This window comes from Dermacentor silvarum, chromosome 8 (genome assembly GCF_013339745.2).
Source record: "Dermacentor silvarum isolate Dsil-2018 chromosome 8, BIME_Dsil_1.4, whole genome shotgun sequence".
Taxonomy (NCBI): domain Eukaryota; kingdom Metazoa; phylum Arthropoda; class Arachnida; order Ixodida; family Ixodidae; genus Dermacentor; species Dermacentor silvarum.
The window spans coordinates 10,957,926-10,978,322 of record NC_051161.1 but is presented as its reverse complement, the minus strand read 5'-3'; the positions used below and the strand labels follow the sequence as shown (position 1 = coordinate 10,978,322).

The window sequence follows — 20,397 nt, the reverse complement described above, 5'->3', positions numbered from 1 at the left end:
GCATCGCTCATGTGGTTCTTCACTCATCGTATCTTTTCTTTCTTTTTCTGTCTTGTATCATAATAACTGGTTACGAAATTATCTCTGTATCTAATTGCTCTCACTCATTTTAACAATTAAAGATTACTAAACTTACACCCCTGGCTAATTTCTAAAATCCGCCCAATTGTTATCCAATCCCTCCGAGGGGACAGTTCCCAATCGCTCTAATGTCATCGACATCAAAGGGAAAGCAAAGGTTTGCGCACCGGCGGTAGCAGAAATTGCTACCCAGCTGCACCTTTTACATATAATAATAATAATAATAATAATAATAATAATAATAATAATAATAATAATAATAATTATTATTATTATTATTATTATTATTATTATTATTATTATTATTATTATTATTATTATTATTATTAACTAGTAAAGGTTACTTCGATTTCGTTTCAGACTGGGAGATAAAGCTTGCAGAGGACCGCCGTGCTAAGCATCAATGTTTAAAAAGAAAAATTGGTGAAAGAAGAGATAGCCTCTTCTTCCGTGGGCCAGCGTAGATATAAAAAAGCAGAGCAAACGGAGCACCACGCGAAAAACGAAGAGAAAAATGCAAACGCGGTAGAGGAGGCTGTTCTGGAACGGAGGAGGGTTGCGTGCCCTTTCCTCCCGGCCTCGCCCGATGTGACGCTCACAAATGAGAAAAAGAGGGCGCGGGCGAGGCTTTAAATATGGCCGCGTCCCCGAAAGGCAGCGGAGAAAGAAGGCCGGCGCTACGGAACGACGACACTGGTGCCGTGGTGGTCGCGGTGGTGGTGGCGGCGGCGTTGGCGCGACGCGACGACTTGGCGGCGTGACAGCTAGACAGCGACGACGTCGGCGCTCCGTGGTGGAAATCGCGGCGGGCGTTTTCGGGTCGCCCGAAAGCGTTTGCCCCTGCTACGACAACAGCAGCAAGAGTGACGACGCAGCGGTGGGCGTGACCTGCGGTGTTTGTTGCACGGTGTTGGTGTCGAAAGGAGCAAAACAGACGCCATGCACTCCGGAGTCGCATGTCGATGGCTGGTCTGGTCACTGCTGCTGCTAATGCTATTGTGTGTGTTGCCTGTCGCACGGACCGTGGAGCGCCGTGCTGTGTGCTACGCGCCAGGCTCGGTCTTCATGCAGCTGTTCTTCGTACAGGAGGTAAGCGCCGCACCAACATAAGCTCTTATTTTTGAGATCGATTCTTTTAATTACGGGTACAAAGCGAGGGTTGTCTGTTTTGGAGCTAATTTCTGCTATTTCACAATGTTGGGGGAGTGTAACCCACAGCATTTGTGGGCGTGACGCCGAACCACAAGTGTGGAGAAGCGTTTTTTTCCGCCAATTGCCACTTACCAACTGCAAACGTCGTGAATGCATATGTGGTGCGTATAGCTATTCTGGTTGAGAGCAAGCGTCGAGACAATTAACGTTGACTATATAGCTACTCGACTTATAACACCAATGTTAATGTCACACAATTTATCTTGCCCGTCAGTACATCTGAAAACGCTCTAGTTTCTGAAAGTCATCCATTACATATCCAACAGACCGGCTTTCCATGTGGAAATGGCTGACACCTTACCGCTTGCATAACTAGATCACGGGCTGCCATGCCTTGTGACGGAATTGTCCAGAAGCGTTGCTTACTTCAGCGCAATGCCTGTCATCCAGAACACCTCGTCGCACTACTTCGCATTGCCCCCCTTTAACTTTCTGGCGTTTTACATTCAAGTGCTCTCGGTGATCGCCACTATTTACGGCAGCAAAAATGTGTGACCTTCGTTGGACGGTCTACTCGACCGGTAAACGCTCGCGCAAATTGGTTGCGCCTGTCCGATCAAATGCATCTTCATCGCGCAGTAGCTCGCAAACCCACTTCGCTTTCATATACATGTCGGCTATATGGTAAATGGCACTTGCAAGGTCATTTTCTCCCTCCTCTCGGTGGCTGCCCAGCGCGCTTCACTATGGGCCATTGTTTTATGCAGTGCTCACTGAGCCTGAAATGCTCTCCCTGTAGCATGACGATTATACCTGCAAACACTCAGTCGGCAAAGTGACTGTTTTTGCCAGGAAAGTGCCTCTCTGCGTCGAAAAGCTTGAATTTTCTTTCACGAATTTTTATTAGCACAGGCAGTTTCCTTGCATGCGCCTACATGAATATTAAGGACACAGACAGCCCAGCATGTAGCTTTCGTGTCGTTCCGTAATATCCGTGTCCTTTGTCGAAAGCCTTTCGAGCTATTTTTCTTGAGATCCCGGTACAATTTCGGTTTTGCAAACATGATCAAGGCATATACACGTGATAACTTCTGTTCGTATTCCCATTGATAGCGTCATTGTGAAATTTTGATCAGTTCAGGATCGCTTAGTTTTGGCACACATTCGCATGCTTCACTTCTGTTTTAGCACAGTGACAATACTTGGTGTTCGGCGAGCTGGTTAATGTCGAAATGCAACGCTTGTGGACTTGTCTACCCCCCCCCCCCCCCCCCCCCCCTCGTAAGGGTAGAACTGCTGCTGAACTTCCATTAATTGTATCGAAAACAATGCAATGCTTCGGGCGCTTGTTAGACAAATTTTAAGTTAAGCGTCATGCTGCAGTCCCGCTTTTGTCCCATTTGTACGCGTTGATCGTCGCCTGCTCCGTGACACAACGTCGCACAGCTCTACCGAGGATGTGTCATCTGCATGACACATCCTTGTATATCACGAGAGGCGAGTTTCACCATTGGTGATCACCTTCAGCGACGACCGAACACTTCTTCGCCACTGAGAATGCGGCTATAAGCTCGACTTTCTGCGATGGTGCACGGATTCCGATGGTGACGGTAATTGCAACCACCCGTTTGCCGATTAGTCTCAACTTCTTGACACGAGTTCGGCGCCCTTCGCGTCTATAGTGTTTACCAGTTGCAGCTTCGGCATGCATCTGTATCGTAATCCAATTATCCAATATTTGTTTCCCGCGTCTTCCTTTAAGGCAGACCAGCTGACCGCAGTCAAACTTAAGCTACGCTTTAACTCCTTTCTTTTTTTTTTTCATTTGCCTTAGCCGTCGCTTCGGCCGGCAAGTGTCATTGTTGATTTGCTACTTAATGTCTGCGTATTGATGCATTCCCGCTTTGACCGAACTTTTTTTTTCATCCGCTGCATCTGAGCCGCAGGCAACGTGTGGCACGTCGCTTCGCTTTATCACAAATAGTAAGACCGCTTGTATGCTTGCCATACACACTTCCTTTGAAATTGCAACCGCTGGCTCGTGGCGCAATTTTCCGTTAGATTAAATGTCTCGTTCTTTCATTTGCGATTCGAATGCCCGCCATCCGAGCATGTTAAACGTGCCAGCTATTGTGCAGAGCGGTTTATAAAAACGCAGTTCACCTTAGTCCGATATTACAAAATTTGCATAATCGCTATGCTGGAGAGGTCACACGGTCTGAATTGCTATTGCTTTACACTGCGTGGTGACGAGTGAATCGTACAAACTGTACCGCACTCTCGATAAATGCGGGTAATTCGACGCGAAGCTGTGCTCTGGACATTAATTCGAAGATGTGGCTCAAAAAAAAAAAGAAAAACAAAGCAATGAATTCGTTATTGCCCTGACACCGAATCTGTTTCCCTGCGTAGTTCATCCTCTTAAATTCCTTGTCACTATGGTATTTTTCTTTGTAATGGCACGCGAAGTGCTAGGCATTGACCCTTTTCGCGGAGTAGTTTGTTCTAGAGAAACCAGATGGCGCTTACGGCGGCACGCCATACGTCTCCTCAGCGACCGCGCACGAATACGAAACCATTACCGCTTCTACCTTGCTTCTGAGCGATCAGCTGTCGGAAATGCCACTGAGTTTTCGCTAACGCAATGTGCTCCAATCATGCTAGATTGAATCATGTGGATTCAAGACGTGTGCAGTAGTTGGCTGGGAAAAATGGTGACTGGCATGTTGAGGAATGGAATGAATATGTGTGGCCAAGTTCGCGGACCGCGGCTGCAACTGTCCGAACGTGTTACCGGCACTTCGAGATGTACGGCTTACCTCGAGGATGCAGAAATTTTCTCATACGCCAGCCTTGTATCGCTAACCTTGAAAGAAAGGGCTTCATCCTCAGAACGTCGGCAAGGGTGAGTACCACTCGTTAAACTGACAACGGGAGTAGCGCCGCTTCCTGTCAGTTAGTTTCACGCACGTTATCTATACACATCTATATCCCAAATGGCAGGAAAACTTATGCCCACTCTATCGCCGACGTATCAAGAATAAGTGAACAGGCGCACACTTGAATATATGCGCACTACATACGCACAATAAATGACGGACTACACCGATGGCGCACGCATGGTCGCAGCTGAACGTTTCGTGATGGTCCACAAGAGTAAGCGAGTTACTAGCGGCAAAATATTATTTGCTACAAGGTATTACAATGTACAAAACAGCTACGTTTCAAGCCTTGTGCGCAGCAAGAACAAATCTATCGGAACTGGGCACACCCACGAGCGATTAGGGAGAAAATAATCAGATAGTGGCCGCACCGAGGAACTTCACGAGTCGGAAATTGACAAGCTGCTGCTTCAAAATATTTGCCAAATAAAGAACAAGAAGCATGACACACTAATCCTGATTCAATTCATGAGCGGAATGTTTGGATAGCTTGGAACACATACTTAGCCCCGCTTTTAGAACAAGCACCATATACGCCGCTTGCGCCATTTGGACATAGCTTAATCACTTCCGAAAGCGCTTTTGCATGTTCTCTGAAGCTGTGATCAAAGCTTCGTGTCCTCCACCTGCAGTCACTGTCTACGATATCTTCCAAAACAGAGGTTTTCTAGGCCGCGCCGGCGTCATACACTTGCATTGTAAACAAGGAGGCAACGGAGGCAGTTGAGGCAAGCAATGGACGCGTCACCACGTGATTAAACATGGCAGCGCCCGTGGGATCGCCGCGAAAAGGGTCAATAGCCTTGTATCCTGATACCTGTAACGGTCGACTGAATGCAGTGAACTGCACGTCGGGACAGTTCTTCCCACTGCGGTGTTCTCCGCATTGTATACGCTACACTCGGCGTATCATTCCAGGCCACATTTCTAATGACTTAACATGCAAGGACCCCTTAATGCGTTTTAAGTAAAATTTAATGCAGCTTACTTTTGCTTGTAGTCTCTCTTCAAGCCTAGGCCACCTCACTGACACGCTGGTCGGATTTCGACAATTTCGTGATGAAAATTCCCGCAGTATCACCGGCAATTAGTGTCTCTGTGCGAAATATATTTGTTTAGACTTCGCTCTTTTGGCGCCAGGTGACATCCTTAGAGCTAATTCGTCATCGCGAACCTATTGTACCTTATTGTATTCGACTGTTTTCGAGACTTTAAAAAATTATTCAGAATATCCATTTCATGGTTATCGATGCCTAAATATACCTACATTCAGTTAAGTAGTCTAAATTGTGCTTGATAACGTTGAATTCATTCTGAATTCGACACTGAACTGGTCTAAATGCACGCTGCGAAATTAACAATCAACAGAATTAGGCCACAAAAACTGAGAGCCCTTATGGGTTTTAACGGAGCCCCACAAATTTCAGAAAATCAGTGCCGCAACCATTGTGAGAATTCCGGAAAATCTCTAAATATTCATATTTAGCGATTGCAGAGTCGGATTTGTTTCTTAGTATGCATTCCATAAGCTGGCAGCTCACTCACACTGATGTTCTAGGTTTTCTTTAAGACTGTCTACCATTCCAGCGCCGCGCGACCACCTCAGCACGCGGTTCCCATCTATGCAGGACAAAGTGCGCAATGTCGGCTCAACCTTATCACTAGTCGTGCGTAAGCTTTAAATGAATAAAGCAAAAATGTCCTCTGCTCAATTGTGCATGCACAATGCTGCTGCGCATTTTCTTACTTTTTGGAGGAATAAGTACCGATCGTTAACACGTGCACGATGTGTATGCCGGGCGTAAACAGAACGGACGTCGACCTCGCAAGCAAACAGTCTGCAGGTGTTGCGCATGTGTCCTACACGAGCAGTCCCAACACATTTTTCGCACCCGCTTTGGACTACCCCAGCTGCCTGTTTCTATGGCTACCGTAACGCTATATGGCCCACTTGCCCTGGTTCTCGCCGCAATCACGATAATCGTCCGCAGGCGTTCCGCCCTGGCGGCTGCGAGGCTCCGTATTCACACACACACACAGGAAAGATGTCTTCAAAAAAGAAATAACTTGCAGCGGTGCAATCAACGGACGCCTGCTTGAATATAGCTCGCGAAGGACCCCTAGAGTAAACGTGGTCTGCCGCGTATATTTATAGTTCCGTGCCGTCTTTCGATCCATACGCACCGCCGTGGCCGCTCTTCCGCGTTAGGGCTTTGTCTTTCTCGTTGCACTTCCATTAAGCTCTTCCGGCAAATAACCTTCGATTCAGATTACCGCGCTGTAGAGGCATTGCTCGTTGCGCCCGGGACGCTCAATGTGGCCTGTGCTGCCCCTAGCTGCTCGTCATCGTCCATGGTTCCTCCTGACCGACTGCTTCCAGCGCATCCTTCACTCGCACCGGATCGAATCGTCCATGCTTGCTGTGACCGATTGTCCACCTTGGTATATGCCAATGCAGGCTCAGAAAGCATTAAGTTCTCATTGGGCTGGTGGGCAAGCCGAAACACCAGCCGCGAATTCATTCCTTCGCGGTTTACGGATTCACGTTTCCCGGATCGCTGTAACTGCCGCGCACGAGGAACGTGGAAAACCGCTCGTAACATACATCGTTCGTACTTCCGTTTTGCACGGTTGTTTTCTGTATCGAAAGCATCATGATATTCGGTTTTTATTTGGACAAACTGATAAACTCTGGTTTCCAAAGAAACCGCGTTGTTGGCACTCTGAGCCCACATAGCTGCATGTGTATCAACGCTCTACTTTCTTTGCGGCTTTGTTTCCTCTGCATGGCCTGCCAACGGCATACCGACGTCAGCAGCGAAGTCATATCTATGTCCTTACCACAGGAGTTTGCAGCATCCAGGTTAAGTAGAGATTACTCGTCCGTTCCCGCATGTGGCCATTTCGAATCCCTGTAGGCTGTGCACATCGGGCTCCACGTCCATTTCCACCGTCAAATGCGCCGGTGCTTTATATCTACAGAGCAATAACAGCCCCGTGCAGAAACCGCTGAGGGTGTAAAAATATGGGCCCTTTTGTACACTCCTTGGCACCACCGTTCTTACGACCCCAAAAACCTTCCGGTCACTTGTCGACTTGTCGAGAAAACGTATTCTGCTGTATTTAAGCACTTCAGAAAATGTTGCCTTTAAAATCAATAAACACGCCTCAAGCACCCGCATTTTCAGTGGATGTAAGTACTTCGTAGAAGCTTGCAAATAGCTGGGAAGAAAAATTGGCGGCCACCGGCAAGGCTCCTGCTAGCAGAATATAATTCGGTATGTTGTTCTATAGTCTTAACCCGTGTACAATTTAGGGGGCTGTTGCAGAGGAGCAGGCTGGGACGTCCGACGCCCCCTTTGTAAGCACTGAAAGGCTCTATTCTGCCAACAAACATTTTCTGTTATTGAAAAAAAAGGGCTACTCTTTACCTTGCAGTCGCTTGTTGTTTAGCGATACAGCACTGACTCGAAATCTTGCCTTTTCGAACACATATCAATGCTGGAAAAAGTGAATGTGCGTCCCATTGAATTCCTTCAGAAAGTTTTCAGATGTCGGTTACCTTTTGTCGGTTACCTTTGCCTGTGGGAAGCTTGACATTTCCGGGATTTACGAAATCCCCCCCCCCCCCTTTTTTTTTTTTTCTTCAGAGCTTAAAGCCAACGCACGTATGACTCATTTGCTATCAATGTAGGTCCGTGCACACTTGGAGGACTAGTTCGATTCACTTCCCCTGTACGCCACAGAGTAGGCGTTTGATGAACCGCTGCTATGCCGAGAAGATGCGGCATGATCGTGCGCACTCGTGGGGCCACACGGCTCCTGCTGTGGTTACCATAGGAGCGGCACATTATCAACTACATGCACCCGTCGTCCGTGCATGAGTGAACTACTGCTACGCAGCCGCTTCACAGCCGAATGCGCATTAGCGACCTTCATACTCAACAACGTGATCGGCGACGCGTTTTGAGCAGCGCTTTACGCTTGCCCGCCTCGTACGCTTGCGGCGCTTGGATTTTCTTTAATTCACTAGACAAGCAATATAAATTATAAAAATTACTCCTGGAACTATCGAAATCTGCTCCTTCCCAGCTTTGAAACTTGACACGCCTGTTTTAGTGCCGTACAGCTGTCACTGCTGCTGAAGTGGTGGTGACTAGCAATTTGCTCATTCACAGCAATCGGGTTTTCAGCTTCCTGCGTCCTACGCTGTACTTGCTTATCTTATGCATATCGCCCAAGTAAAATATTTTGTGGTAGGTTCAGCGGGCACTTGAGTTTCTAAAGCACCACCTTTCCTTCTAAACGCTTCGTTTAACCAGGAGACTTGCCATTCCTACCTTTGTTTCTAGGCAGTTATTTAATCGCAGTGGTAAGTACAGCGTTCGCGAAAGCGTGCATTCGCGGAGGACGGCATTCGCATCACAAGCGCCGTGCAACCTTTGCTTTCCTCCTGAACGCGATGAAAACTAGCGGATGCGATGGCCGGGCACCACTGTATGCGTAGAACGCGCTCTCATTGTCGATGCAAGCCATGTCGCCACGCCCACCCCGCCGTGAGCGCGGGCGACGAATTCACCGCGCGCGGCATCGTCATGCGACGCACGCTCCCGAATGTTGCTCTCGTCGTTGCTATCATACTAGACAAGGCTTTTCTCCTATACTTCATTTGACTACAGCGAGGCTCGTATGCATCTGGCGCGGGCGTTTAAGTCATGCTGTACTGACTAGGCTCTCGCGCTATATACGCGAAGAACAGCTTTAGTGGCTCGCAACGAACAATTTTATACGGAAGATGATCATGGCTTGCCTATAGAACTTAAATCACATTGCCTGCGCTTTTTTTTTTTTTTTTGTGTGTGTGGCCTGGTGAGGGGCCACACAGCAAGTTCTGGCCCTACGCTGGAAGGTGTTACGTGCCCTCTAGAGTGCGTTCTGCCGCTAGAAGTTGTCGAATTTGTTCATTAATAGCCGATATAGAAATATTTCAGGAGATCAAACTGCTGTTGCCTTGGATGATTCCCTCAAGTACCACTGAGTGACGTCACAGCACGGCGAACTACGTAGGCGCACTTGCGCGATTGACGTTGACTATCGGTTGGGAGCTAGCGCAGCGCCTGCGAGAACGGTGCAGGACGTGTGGTTTGAACTTCCAGCTCTTTTCGCAGCGTGTAGCGGTGTAATACTTCGCAGGCACGATCGTTAGTGCGCATTGTCACTGCACTTGTCAGTTCGAAATGGCCAGACCTGGTGAGCGGCCCTTTACAGTCAGCGTGCGGAGTCATGTGTCGCGTGTTCTCTCCTCGCTATATGCCGTTCCCCGTGAGACTGTTATTTCAGCGAATCCCCAAATCGTCCCATTGCAACACCACACTTTATCACACACCTGCCGCACACCCAGTTTCGATTTTCTACATATACGGGCGCTGAAGCGTCCGTGAAGTGGCGCATGTTTATTGAGTTGAATTTGCATAATGCGCGACAAGCCTGTCACATACAAGGCTTGTTCAATCTTGACCGGCACTGTCGCGTATAAAACGCAAAGGATCAGAAGCAGCGTGAAAACTTGTGCTCTCACCTTTCCACTATTACGATCGCAGTACAGCGCGCCTACGTTACCAAGGTGACTGCCCGCGTTCCACGATTGTACTGATTGTACGTTCCACTGCCTTCCACGATTGTACGCGCAAGCTCTCCGAAATACAGCAGTCAGGGAAGGATGTAAGGCGCAAGTGGACGCTGTCGTGACTGCGAACTTGCGTTCCGGATCTGCACTCTAAAAACAGTTGCACCCTTTCGGGTGCATTTTTGCCACATAATCGTCATCTGTCTTGCTTGCGTTTCCTATCTTGAAAACTCTGCACTTGCTACTTTCCTGTCGAGAACGCTGTGTCACGCTGATAACGCTCTTGTCGTTCGTGACCGAGAAGTGCCGGGCGCACAGCGTTAAAGAAAGGAAAGCCGCGCAAGTCAGATGACGATTATTGTTCTGTGGCAAAAATACGCCCCAAATAAAATGATAGCCATACACGGTTATACCACTGACCATGTTGCTTTTTTTTTTTTTTTTTTTTTACACAGCAGGGCTGGAATGACACGTACACACTAGCGGCAAAACGCGCGCGGCGCGCCGCCGGCGGCAAAACGCAGCAGCGGTAGGGCGGCCACACTAAAACCCCTATATTTATAAAAGTAGCGCCATCCACTTCCCGCCTCCTCCGTTCCACTATCGCGCTCTGCGCGACCAGCGCGATCGAGGCGCGATATCAACAGTGGCGCCGCCTGCGTCGGGCCTGCCGTGGCAGACGACAGCTAACGCGCTACCAGAGGAAATCCGAGGAAAACTTCGATCGCGCCCTGCGGAGACGTTTTTGAGGCGCGATTTTGCTTCGTCAGTCAGTAACTGGTCTTAATAATGCCGTTTTGGAAGTAGCAACGCGACGATGCGAGACGGCGCAAATATCAAGTGTGCAGCAAGCGTTTGCGCACGCCGGATGGTAAACAAAAAAAGCCTTTTGCCCTCGCCTTCTCGGTTGCAACTTAAGGCGCAGCAGCATGCCATCACAACGACGTTCTTGTCCCTAACACGTTTGATCCGTTTGTGCGTACAGCACTTTCGTCGCACAGGCCCGAGAATGGCAGTCGGAGCGCGCTGGAAAGAAAAAAATATACAAAAGCACGACGCGAACTTCCACGTGACACGGATTGGCCAATGGGGGAGCGGAGGAGGCTGGGGCGACAGGAGGCGGCTAAGAGAGGGCGAGGAGGAAGCGCCGGGGTGAGTGCGGTGGCGGCAAGATCTAAGAATGGCGCTACTTTTATAAATATAGGGGTTTTAGGCCACACCAACCGGTGGCGCGCCGCTGCGGCAATCACGTGACAGACTAGACTCCTCTCCCCTTCTCGAACTATCCGGGAGCTGACGCGTGCAGATGATAGTGCGAAACTAGAAACAAGCGGTCGGGCGGGTCCGCATGGCACCTACAGTCCCTATATAAAAGTAGCGACACTCTCCTCCTCCTCGTTTCTCCTCTCTTTCGCGCTTCTTTTTCGACCGTTGCGCCGCCTACACCGCTCGAAACACGTGCACTTGTTTATCTTTCGCCGCTGATCAGATTCGACGATCGCCGACTGTTCGCCGCTATCGTTGTGCTTCTCGCCAGTCGGTAGACGCTTCTCGGGCGAAAATGGCGATGGAGCGTGATCGTAAACAAACGCAGCCAGCGCCCGGGGGCTCGACGGTCCACGTGATGCCAATACCGACGCGGCGTCGGCCTCGGACAGGGTGTGCGAGGAGGCGGCGGCATTCTTCAAAGCGTGACCCTACTTTTTTTATATAGGGGCTTTAATGCCACCAGTTTCCCGCGCGCACGTCACGGAAGCGGGCCGCTCTCATTGGTCTCCTTCATCCGCGGCACGCGGCAAACCGCAAAAAATCGGTCCAGGAGCGATCCATTCCGCGGCAAGAAAAACCCGTTTCGCGGCGCGCGTCTTGCCGCCGGCGGCGCGCCGCGCGCGTTTTGCCGCTAGTGTGTACGTGGCATTATACGCTAGGTTCTGGCGGTTTTTTTGCGTAGGCAAAAAGATGGCGGCCACCCCAGAGCTCACGGCGGGCCGATCTCGGTGATAAAAACGGTGATAAATGCCTATCGTCGGGTATCCCTCAGCAGCGTTCAATCGCAAGAAGTGTCAAAAAGTAAAACCGGAATAGACGCTGTTTAGTATGAATTGTGGTTTGACGTCACGGGCTCTATAGGCAAACCGCGTAGCCTTATCTCGGTTCCCTTCCACCCGTGCAATAGGTAGGCTGCGTGCGTTGAGGACTGCTGAAGAACAGCGCGCCTATGGAGAACACCGTCGTGAACAGAAGCGGGAATGTGCTGGGCGATGGCGGGCGGCACGTAATACACACGAAGATCGTGCCACACAATTCAAGCGTATGTACCTTTCGTTGGTTCACCCCTACCGACTCCACTCTCATCGTAATTGTGGGCGGTTTCAACATAGGCGTGTCTCGGCCAGACGGAAAGTGGTTCGTGGCGTTTCTCTTGGAAAGGCTCGGCATTCAATGTTACAAACATCAGTGTGCCGACAACGCGTCAGCGGTCGTGTATCGACCTCACATACAGCTCCGCTGGTCATCTACCTTCAGAGTGGAATGACTGACTTTTTGTTGTCGCTTTCTTGCCGCGTGGCGCACTTCCGGTGACGGCGGCCGGCCTCGAGCGGTTGCGTTTGTCTTGTTTCCCGCAGCGCGCGATTTTGCGCGCTGTGCACGAGAGCACCCGACTAGCAAGTATAAGCCAGTGCTGTTAGTACAAGTGAGCCTTGGTATATCCAGGATTCCTCAGTACATTCAAAAAGCGTTCGAATCCGGTGAAGTTTGTGAATTGGCTAAAAGCCTGTTGAGAAATTTCGCATGCGATCCGCAGAAAGCACGTTCTGCGAGTTCCCGACATTATTTCACTGATAGCTTTTGCATAGGCGCGAGTTTAAGGCGCGCTCTCGCGGCGCGCCCTATACTCGGCTGGTGAAAATCGACCGCTCAAAGCACGTTCGCCGGGTTCGTTCAGAGCGCCACGCTCCATCTCGAAGCGCGCGCTCTCCTTCGAGCATGGCCGAGAGTTGACAGAATTCCAGTCACGTGGCTGCTCCAATTGCTCGGGAGCAGCTGAACATTCGGCTCGGCCGAGCTTTCTCTGGCTCCAATCTCGAGAGGACTTTGCTTCGTTGCAAACCGAGTGGAAGCGTGGTACATGTGAACAAGTGGAGTGTGCCATTAGACTCGCACGTGCGCTAGTTAAATGGGCTTGCGCACTGAAGGATAGGCTGAAGAAGACATGCATTGTGGGCATAGGTTTCCCCCCCCCCCTCTTTTTTTTTTTCCAATGAGTTCAATTGTGCATGATGGGGAGGCTGATTTTTGCACGAGACTACTATCGCGCTCAGTATGAGCTGCAACGCACAAGCGCTTTGCCACCCGCCTTCGCGTTCTAGCTCATACTCAGTGCGATAATACATAGTCGCGAGCAAAAGCTGAAAAATCGGATGACGATGGGGGAGGGGGGGGGGGGGGGTAGAAATGTTTCTTCCCAACCTAGGCATGCACACTGACATCAAATGATACATCCCACGTGTGCATGTTTGACATCTGCAATGCGCTGTCACAATTCCTCATTCGACGGCTGTGCTACAATCGTTGCTTATACAGTGGTCTGTCAACTTCTGCGTCTGCGGGTACATCTGCGGGACTTTTCTAAACCAAGCAATTTATAACATAGTGCACCAAATATGTTTGGCTGGTGTGCTTGAGCATGATTTCGCAAATATGTCGCATGTAGTGTACACATGTAGTACAGGGAAAACGGTGCTTCACGATAGCTCGTTGCCCCTGGATCATGGCGGCAAATGATTAAGGATGAACAATACAGGCACACTCTTTCATTCTCGCCAGTTGTCCTTGACCTCTGCTTCTTCCATCAATGTTCGTACTGCCCTCACCCAAATCCTGCTTCTCAGTGTCTTCTCGAACTCGACACATTTTTACCACTTATACTTTTCATCCGTTGCAATATTGCACCGCAGAGGACAACACCTCCGCTCCGTCTGGTACCCCAGTAGTGAACCTCAGTTCCGGCAACAGCGCTCTCCTTTCAGTACTATTCCTGCGCACTCTAGAATGGAAACTTTCGTCCGCCACTTTCCGAGGAACCGGTAACTGCCGCTGCTTGTTGCCTCCCTCTTTCTTTCCATTACGCTACTAGTTGTGCTTTAAAAAGAGTAAGTAAAAAAAAAATAGAGCTCCGTAAAAAGATGCGGGGACGTCCCGCCGATGCGTCAGGGAAAGTTCGTTAACTGAGGGCAGAAACACCGTTATTGCTCAATGTGCTTGATATACGTTTCCCAGCACATTCGATGTCATGTACTCGTTCTCCCCTTGGAAGTTATCAAATAAAGCCACGTAACATAAGTCATACAGGTCATACATCATTACTCTAACTTAATTATTTACAGCACATCTTTAAGTCTACGAATTATAGCCGCTGAGTTCGCAAAAGGCGTATTCACTTGGAACCAATTATCAGGACTGAACCAGTTTCGAGATATTGATTTTCAGTGTCCGACGAAATGCATGGGCGTTCCAGTTAACTTTTTGAGGAAAACGCTGTTTTATGCATTGAAGCACAAACTTGACTGGAACGCCCATGCATTTCGTCGGACACTGAAAATCAATATCTCGAAACTGGTTCAGTCCTGATAATTGGATACGCCTTGCGAACTCACTGTTTTAATTCGTAGATTGAAAGATTTGCCGTAAAATAAAAAGTTTGCCTAATTGTTAATTATTCCATTAGGCTTTTTGATTCCTCGTGGAAGTAATGCCCGCCTCATCGAGTAGTTTAGATCAAGGATCATAACTGTACTGTCTGCCACAGGCAATTTTTCAACATTTGGTGCAGCTAAAATGAAACGCCCTGTATATTGCAATTCATTTCCCTTTTCGCTCTTCGTCAGTGGCCACAGCGACGGTCCGATGCCGTTATCAACGGGATCAGCCGGCCGTGAGCGGTCGATAAGACTAGTATAGAATAAGCACGGTGTAAGAAGAGTATATATCTTACACCGTGAGAATAAGTCATAAGTCATCGCTACAAAATCGCGGCCCAGCGCTCCGTAAAATAGAGCGAAAGGAAGTCGGGAGTCCAGTCTACTAGTTTGGGACACCAACTATTGCTGTTTCGCAAGTAATTTCCTTTCAACCCGTAACTACGGGCTTTCACAACGTATTCGTCCGCACAGCAATTTCCGTGGCTAGCAACGCGTTAAACTTGTCTGGTCGTTCCTGCATGTGCCTTCGCAGGCTGTCCGAAGTGTCCAAGAATGTCTAACATTTTTCCCTTATTGGCATACTTTTCAACTTGCCTTATACGGTGTGGCCTGTTCTGCGCAATAGGTTGCGTATATAGCAGCTATGGTCGTCGTCCTTGCAATTAGCGGCACTCGCTGCCTTATCCTATACACTTCATACCGTTATCTGGTTTATAAATTCAAATGCTCACAATTTTATAAAACTGCTTATTTGACAGCGAATGGTGTACATTCTTATTCCATTGTGCATTGCCTTCCTAATGCTTCCGTTTCTATTCACTGAAATCTTGACGGCTTTCAGCTGCTTCCTCAGCGCCTTTCTGCTCAGCCTTCACCCATGCATGTGCCGCGGCACAACTCTCACCCGAACGGGCATGTCTGGTGCGCACCCTGCTCCGAAGGTATCGGAAGCGATGTCGGAGCTGCATGGTTGTGCGAATTTGCGCGACGCTTTTTGAGCTGCCGGATTGACCACATCGTGATGCTCGCCTTCCGCGCAGCGGGTCCAGTTAGCCGTAGCTGAGGCGTACTCGGCGTGCGGCTGACAGTGCGAGCAGCTACACTATAGCGTAGGCCCCTTCCCAAAATGAAACACTGCACAACGAGCTAATTTGCTGTAACGTGCTCTGACGCTCTCTGTACTGCTTATTCCACTTACCTCCACTTCGGTGCTGGTGTTCAACCGTCCGCTTGTTTCGCAACTTCAGCCAGCCCTTTCTGGTCAACACCATCAAAAAGCTTCCAACGAAAAAAAAAATAAATAAAATAAACACGCACACACCCGCTCCTTCACCACTTCATCCGCTTACAGCAGCCGCACCTCACGCTGTTCATTTGCAGCTGACCTGCGCGGTGCAATCGCGACGATAAACCTTAATCTAGCACTCCAGTATATGTATATGCGCACGGGACCACGAACAGCGCGACGGTGACACGCCACTTCGCGTGAGATGCTTCTCGACACTGACGCGACGGGCTTGAGCGTCGCACGCTAAGCGCGCGTACAGCTTTGCGCCTGCTCACTTCGACGGCGGAAGTTCAGATCGCATTCATATCCTCTCTCAACTAAAACTTCCTGCTTTGGCTAAGAACGTCTCGTGTGATGGGCCTTTCGCTGCGTTAGTTCATTTGCTCAAGCATTGTGCAAGGCGGACAAAAGTTAGCTCACTGTCGTCACATAGCTATGATACAGGTGTTAAAAACCACTTCACATGCTGGCAAGCTTTCTGGCTCAGAAGTTTGAGTGAAATACAAAGGAATACCGTTAACAGTGTTCTGCACTTTTGCAAATTTGCAACACTTGCAGTGTCCGGGCTGCATCACCTGTAAAGACGCTTTTTTTTCCTGTTTGAGAAAATGCGTTTAATGCTGAAATTTCCTTCCATACAGAGCGTTGAACATTCTGTCGTGATCACGGGCGAGATAACCGGCCTCCAGCCAGGAGCCCATGGTCTTCACGTGCACGCCTACGGAGATCTCACCAACGGTGCGTTACCCCCATCTACGCGTTTCAATGCGCCCCGTGAAAGTTGCTAGCGCAAACAACGTTCGAAGCGTTCCCCATGAGAGAGAAGAAAAAAATCACCGTTGTGCCAAATAGAAAAGCGACCCAACATCGACGCTCGCTTTCGTTAACTGATCACGCCTGAACGGCATTTAATAGGACATCGACTCTGTGTACTGGCAGGCTTTGGTACCTGGCTGTACCGAAAGTAACATCCGCGTCACAAGCATCTGATCGAAGACGTCTCCGAGGAAGAACATGTGGCTAAGTTTGTAGTTTGATGTACATCTTATCTCAGCATAAGGACTAGTATTTGCATGTGCAAGTCATTGTGCGCAGTATTATCGCTCATACGTCATTTTCGACAAGGCGCGTTTCCTTTGTCGATTTACGGCATGCTTTTCGTTCTCGTTTCGTCACCCGAACTTGGCATGTGGATGGACGTTAGGATGAGTGCTCATAGAGCAAGGAGAAAAAAAAAAAAAAAAAAAACACGATTTCATATTAACCAGAAGCGCAACAACGCTTATTTGCTCTGAAGTCCTAACCGGCCTCCACTTCCAGAACTTTGATGAACTAAAATGTTCTCATAGGTGGCGAAGTAACGCGCATAAGCCACGAACATAAACGTGCTTCGCTTCTTACGACCATGTTTCTGCATACATTGTCGCCTAGTTTCGTGCACGCTTGCTGCAGCCCTTGCATGCAGTGAAATTCTGCGGTACAGCAGATACGAAAAGCCAGTTCCGTTACGCCGTGCATTCCTTGCAGGCTGCAATTCCACCAAAGGCCACTTCAATCCCATGCACAAAGACCATGGTGCTCCGGAAGACCGCGAGCGGTAAGGCTCCACTGCCGAGTATTGTCGCTTTCATCCCCGCATAGCACTGTTCGTCAATTCAGATTCAGACACGGTTACGGTACATTGTCCTCGCGCATACAGGCATACATAAGTAACTTCAGTTTTCAGTCCCTCTAGTTTGAAATGTTTGTTTAGGTAATTCAAAACCTTCGCAACAATGCAAGGCCGAGGACAGACGTGCTTAATATGAGATTGATCTATATATGAAATGGTCACGGGCATTGTATTTCCGACAATCCAATTCAGAAATACCCCTAAAGGTCGTCTCTGAAGTCATTAAGTCTGACGGCAGATGTTACTTGGGGGACGGCAGCGAATTTACTGAAGGAAGCTTCAAAACTGCATTATACCCATGCTCACGACCATTTGGTCCATATATATATATATATAGCTCCATTGATACAAATGCCATGAAATTCATTAAACCTGCAGGCACGACTGTTTCGCGGCTGAAATTGTCTGTAGTGCTACAGGAGCGCGTACTTACCGTCCTGGTATAGTGCACTCCCTGAAGTAAACTGCTTCGCTTGTACGTATACAAGCACATTGTACAGATGAAGCGGTCGCTGTGTAAACCACTTCAGTTAGCAGTGCCACTCCCTCTGTATTCTTCAGTTACTTTGTCTTACCAAGCCCAAGTAGGCAGCCTTGCCTGCCTGTATGTTGTCAAAAGCAGCGCCACTGCATATACGAACAGCTGCACACGCGGTACATCCCTGTCTCGCAGCGATAACACTTGTGTTCTTATACTGCAGCCCAGAAATTTTATTATTCTCCGCAGGCACGTAGGTGACCTGGGCAACATCAAGGCCGAGGCTGATGGCAAGGCCCGCGTGTACATCACGGACAGCATGATCTCCCTCGTTGGACACCACAACATACTCGGTCGCGCTATGGTGGTCAGTGTCTTGTTGGACATCACTACTTGCGCAGTTGCTTGGCGATGAAACCCTGTTAACTATCCGTGTACTTTGTTGTGCGTGTGTGCGACAAATGGTTCGCTACAGTCGCCTACCTCAGCCACAAAGCAGCTAAACAGCTGATCGTCACACTTGTATAACGGGTGCATAGTCCGATAGCTAACTGGCGTTCAAGATGCAACTCGAACATATCGCGAGAAAAGCGTGCAAAGCTCCATCACAGCCCACTGAAATGTCGGTGTATAGCTAAACGGCTCGCAACGGACGCCTGTTTCTTACATGCTTACTTGCACAACTTCCGTTATCGTTCCAGTTCCCTCTGTCAAAGTCGTAACTTAGTAAATTTGACCGCTTTGTCGACGCATACCTAGCAAGCCAATTTCACCTATACTGGCGAGGCATTTGTCTAGTACGCACTGCGGGTTTCGGTCGCGAAATTCTGAGCTTTAGGGTTATATGCCGACACAAATGATTTCCACGCCCCAATCATCGTGCAACGGTATGCACGCTGCGGCCAACTCAATCGCATGCGCCGCAGTCCTTTGTTGCTACGGTACTTCTTGGATGTGGTCAAAATGCCACGCTCGCTTACGTGTGATACGCAGAAATTGCCTATTCTACTTTTACGAGTGCACACATTCGTATCGTTCAAAAGCCACGTAGGTGTCCTGAACGCGCTTTATCGCAGGTGCACGCCAACCCCGATGACTTGGGAAAAGGCGGCACGAACGAAAGCAAGGCGTCTGGCAGCGCTGGTGCCCGCTTGGCGTGCTGCGTCATCGGCTTCGTTTCCGGCTCTGGATGGACTAGGCCCGACTTGCGCCTTCTGTTCGCCACGCTTGCCTTTGTCATCGGCCTCTTCAGGCACGGCGTATGAAGCTGTGGTTTATGCGTTGTCTTTCATGTATCTGTACATAGCCTTTCTTTGTTTACGGCTTGTTAAATAAAGCTGGTTTAGCTACTTGTTGTAACACTGGCTTCTGGGTGCATCTACAAGCGCTTGTATACATCTATACACGACCAAGCAGCCAGGGTGCAGCGTTCTCCGTTCTTCACTCAAATATTCGTCTTTGTTGTTTATTCAAGCATCTTTGTTTCGGTAACTTCCGGCCACACCGTTCCTTTCACGTTATGGTGATATGCGACGGGTCCTTTTCCCATTTTATTGGTGTAAAATTATCGCCATGACAAAAACATAACACAGTTGTTTGTGCCGTCGCGATCATGGGCAACCGCCGTGCGCCGGCTGTGTAATTGGGAACATTTTTACGATACGCGACAATGGTACAGCGCCGACGTAGTGAATTTAAATCGTTAAACGTCCAAAACAAAGGGCGACTATTTCCATTTCCTCACTCAGTCATGACTGAAATCAAATGCAATAACTTTTTCGGTCGCACCCATTCATGCACGTAACAAACGCAGATGTAGTTCTCGGGCGTTAGATATCAGTGCTGACTGACTGTATGCTCCCATACTACAAATACTTCGTTGCTAAATTTCTGCGAATAAACATTTTTATTCATTGGAAACGGCCAGATGGCTATTGGTTGGCTGCTGTGACGTCTGCCCATTGTACAAAGGCTAGTTGGCTAATTATTGCCGAACTTTAGCATTTTACCATTCCCATGTTTGGGCTCTCGCCAGTATCTACACAAAGTCTAGCCGGTTTCTGCAAGGCTTCACCTCTGTATTTCTCCTCTTTGCATTCTGCAGCGATGATTGAAGATCGTCCACTCACACGAGAACTTCGTAGACCCGGAGAACGAGCGTAAATGATCTTTTAACAGATGACAAACCCATACGAGCAGCAAGACGGTGCATTACGTGACATTTTAACACACGAATAAAGTGGCAGGGCAGATCATGCTGAAAGAGCATACGTGTATGTTGGGCGAGGTGGTACATGAGGAGACGGATACAAAAATTGCGTCGTCTGCGTATCTTTTCACGTTCCCCCCCTCCCCCCTATATATTGGGTCATAGCAGCTGACGCTGGGAAGCAACGTCCGAAGTGCTAATAGCCGTTTTTTTTTTTTTTTTTCGTGGATTTCTTTCGGGCGATGA

The 20,397-nt window shown here is 48.9% G+C and overlaps 1 protein-coding gene across 1 annotated transcript; it reads left to right on the top strand.

The window, feature by feature from the left end:
- Positions 1 to 730: 730 nt before the first annotated feature.
- Positions 731 to 19,301, top strand: LOC119460626 (superoxide dismutase [Cu-Zn]). The gene is made up of 5 exons (XM_037721659.2): positions 731 to 1,170; positions 16,434 to 16,530; positions 17,320 to 17,389; positions 18,192 to 18,309; positions 19,019 to 19,301. Exons 1-5 carry the CDS (start codon positions 1,021 to 1,023, stop codon positions 19,205 to 19,207), a joined length of 624 nt encoding a protein of 207 aa, XP_037577587.1. The 5' UTR covers positions 731 to 1,020; the 3' UTR covers positions 19,208 to 19,301.
- The last annotated feature ends 1,096 nt before the right edge of the window (positions 19,302 to 20,397 follow it).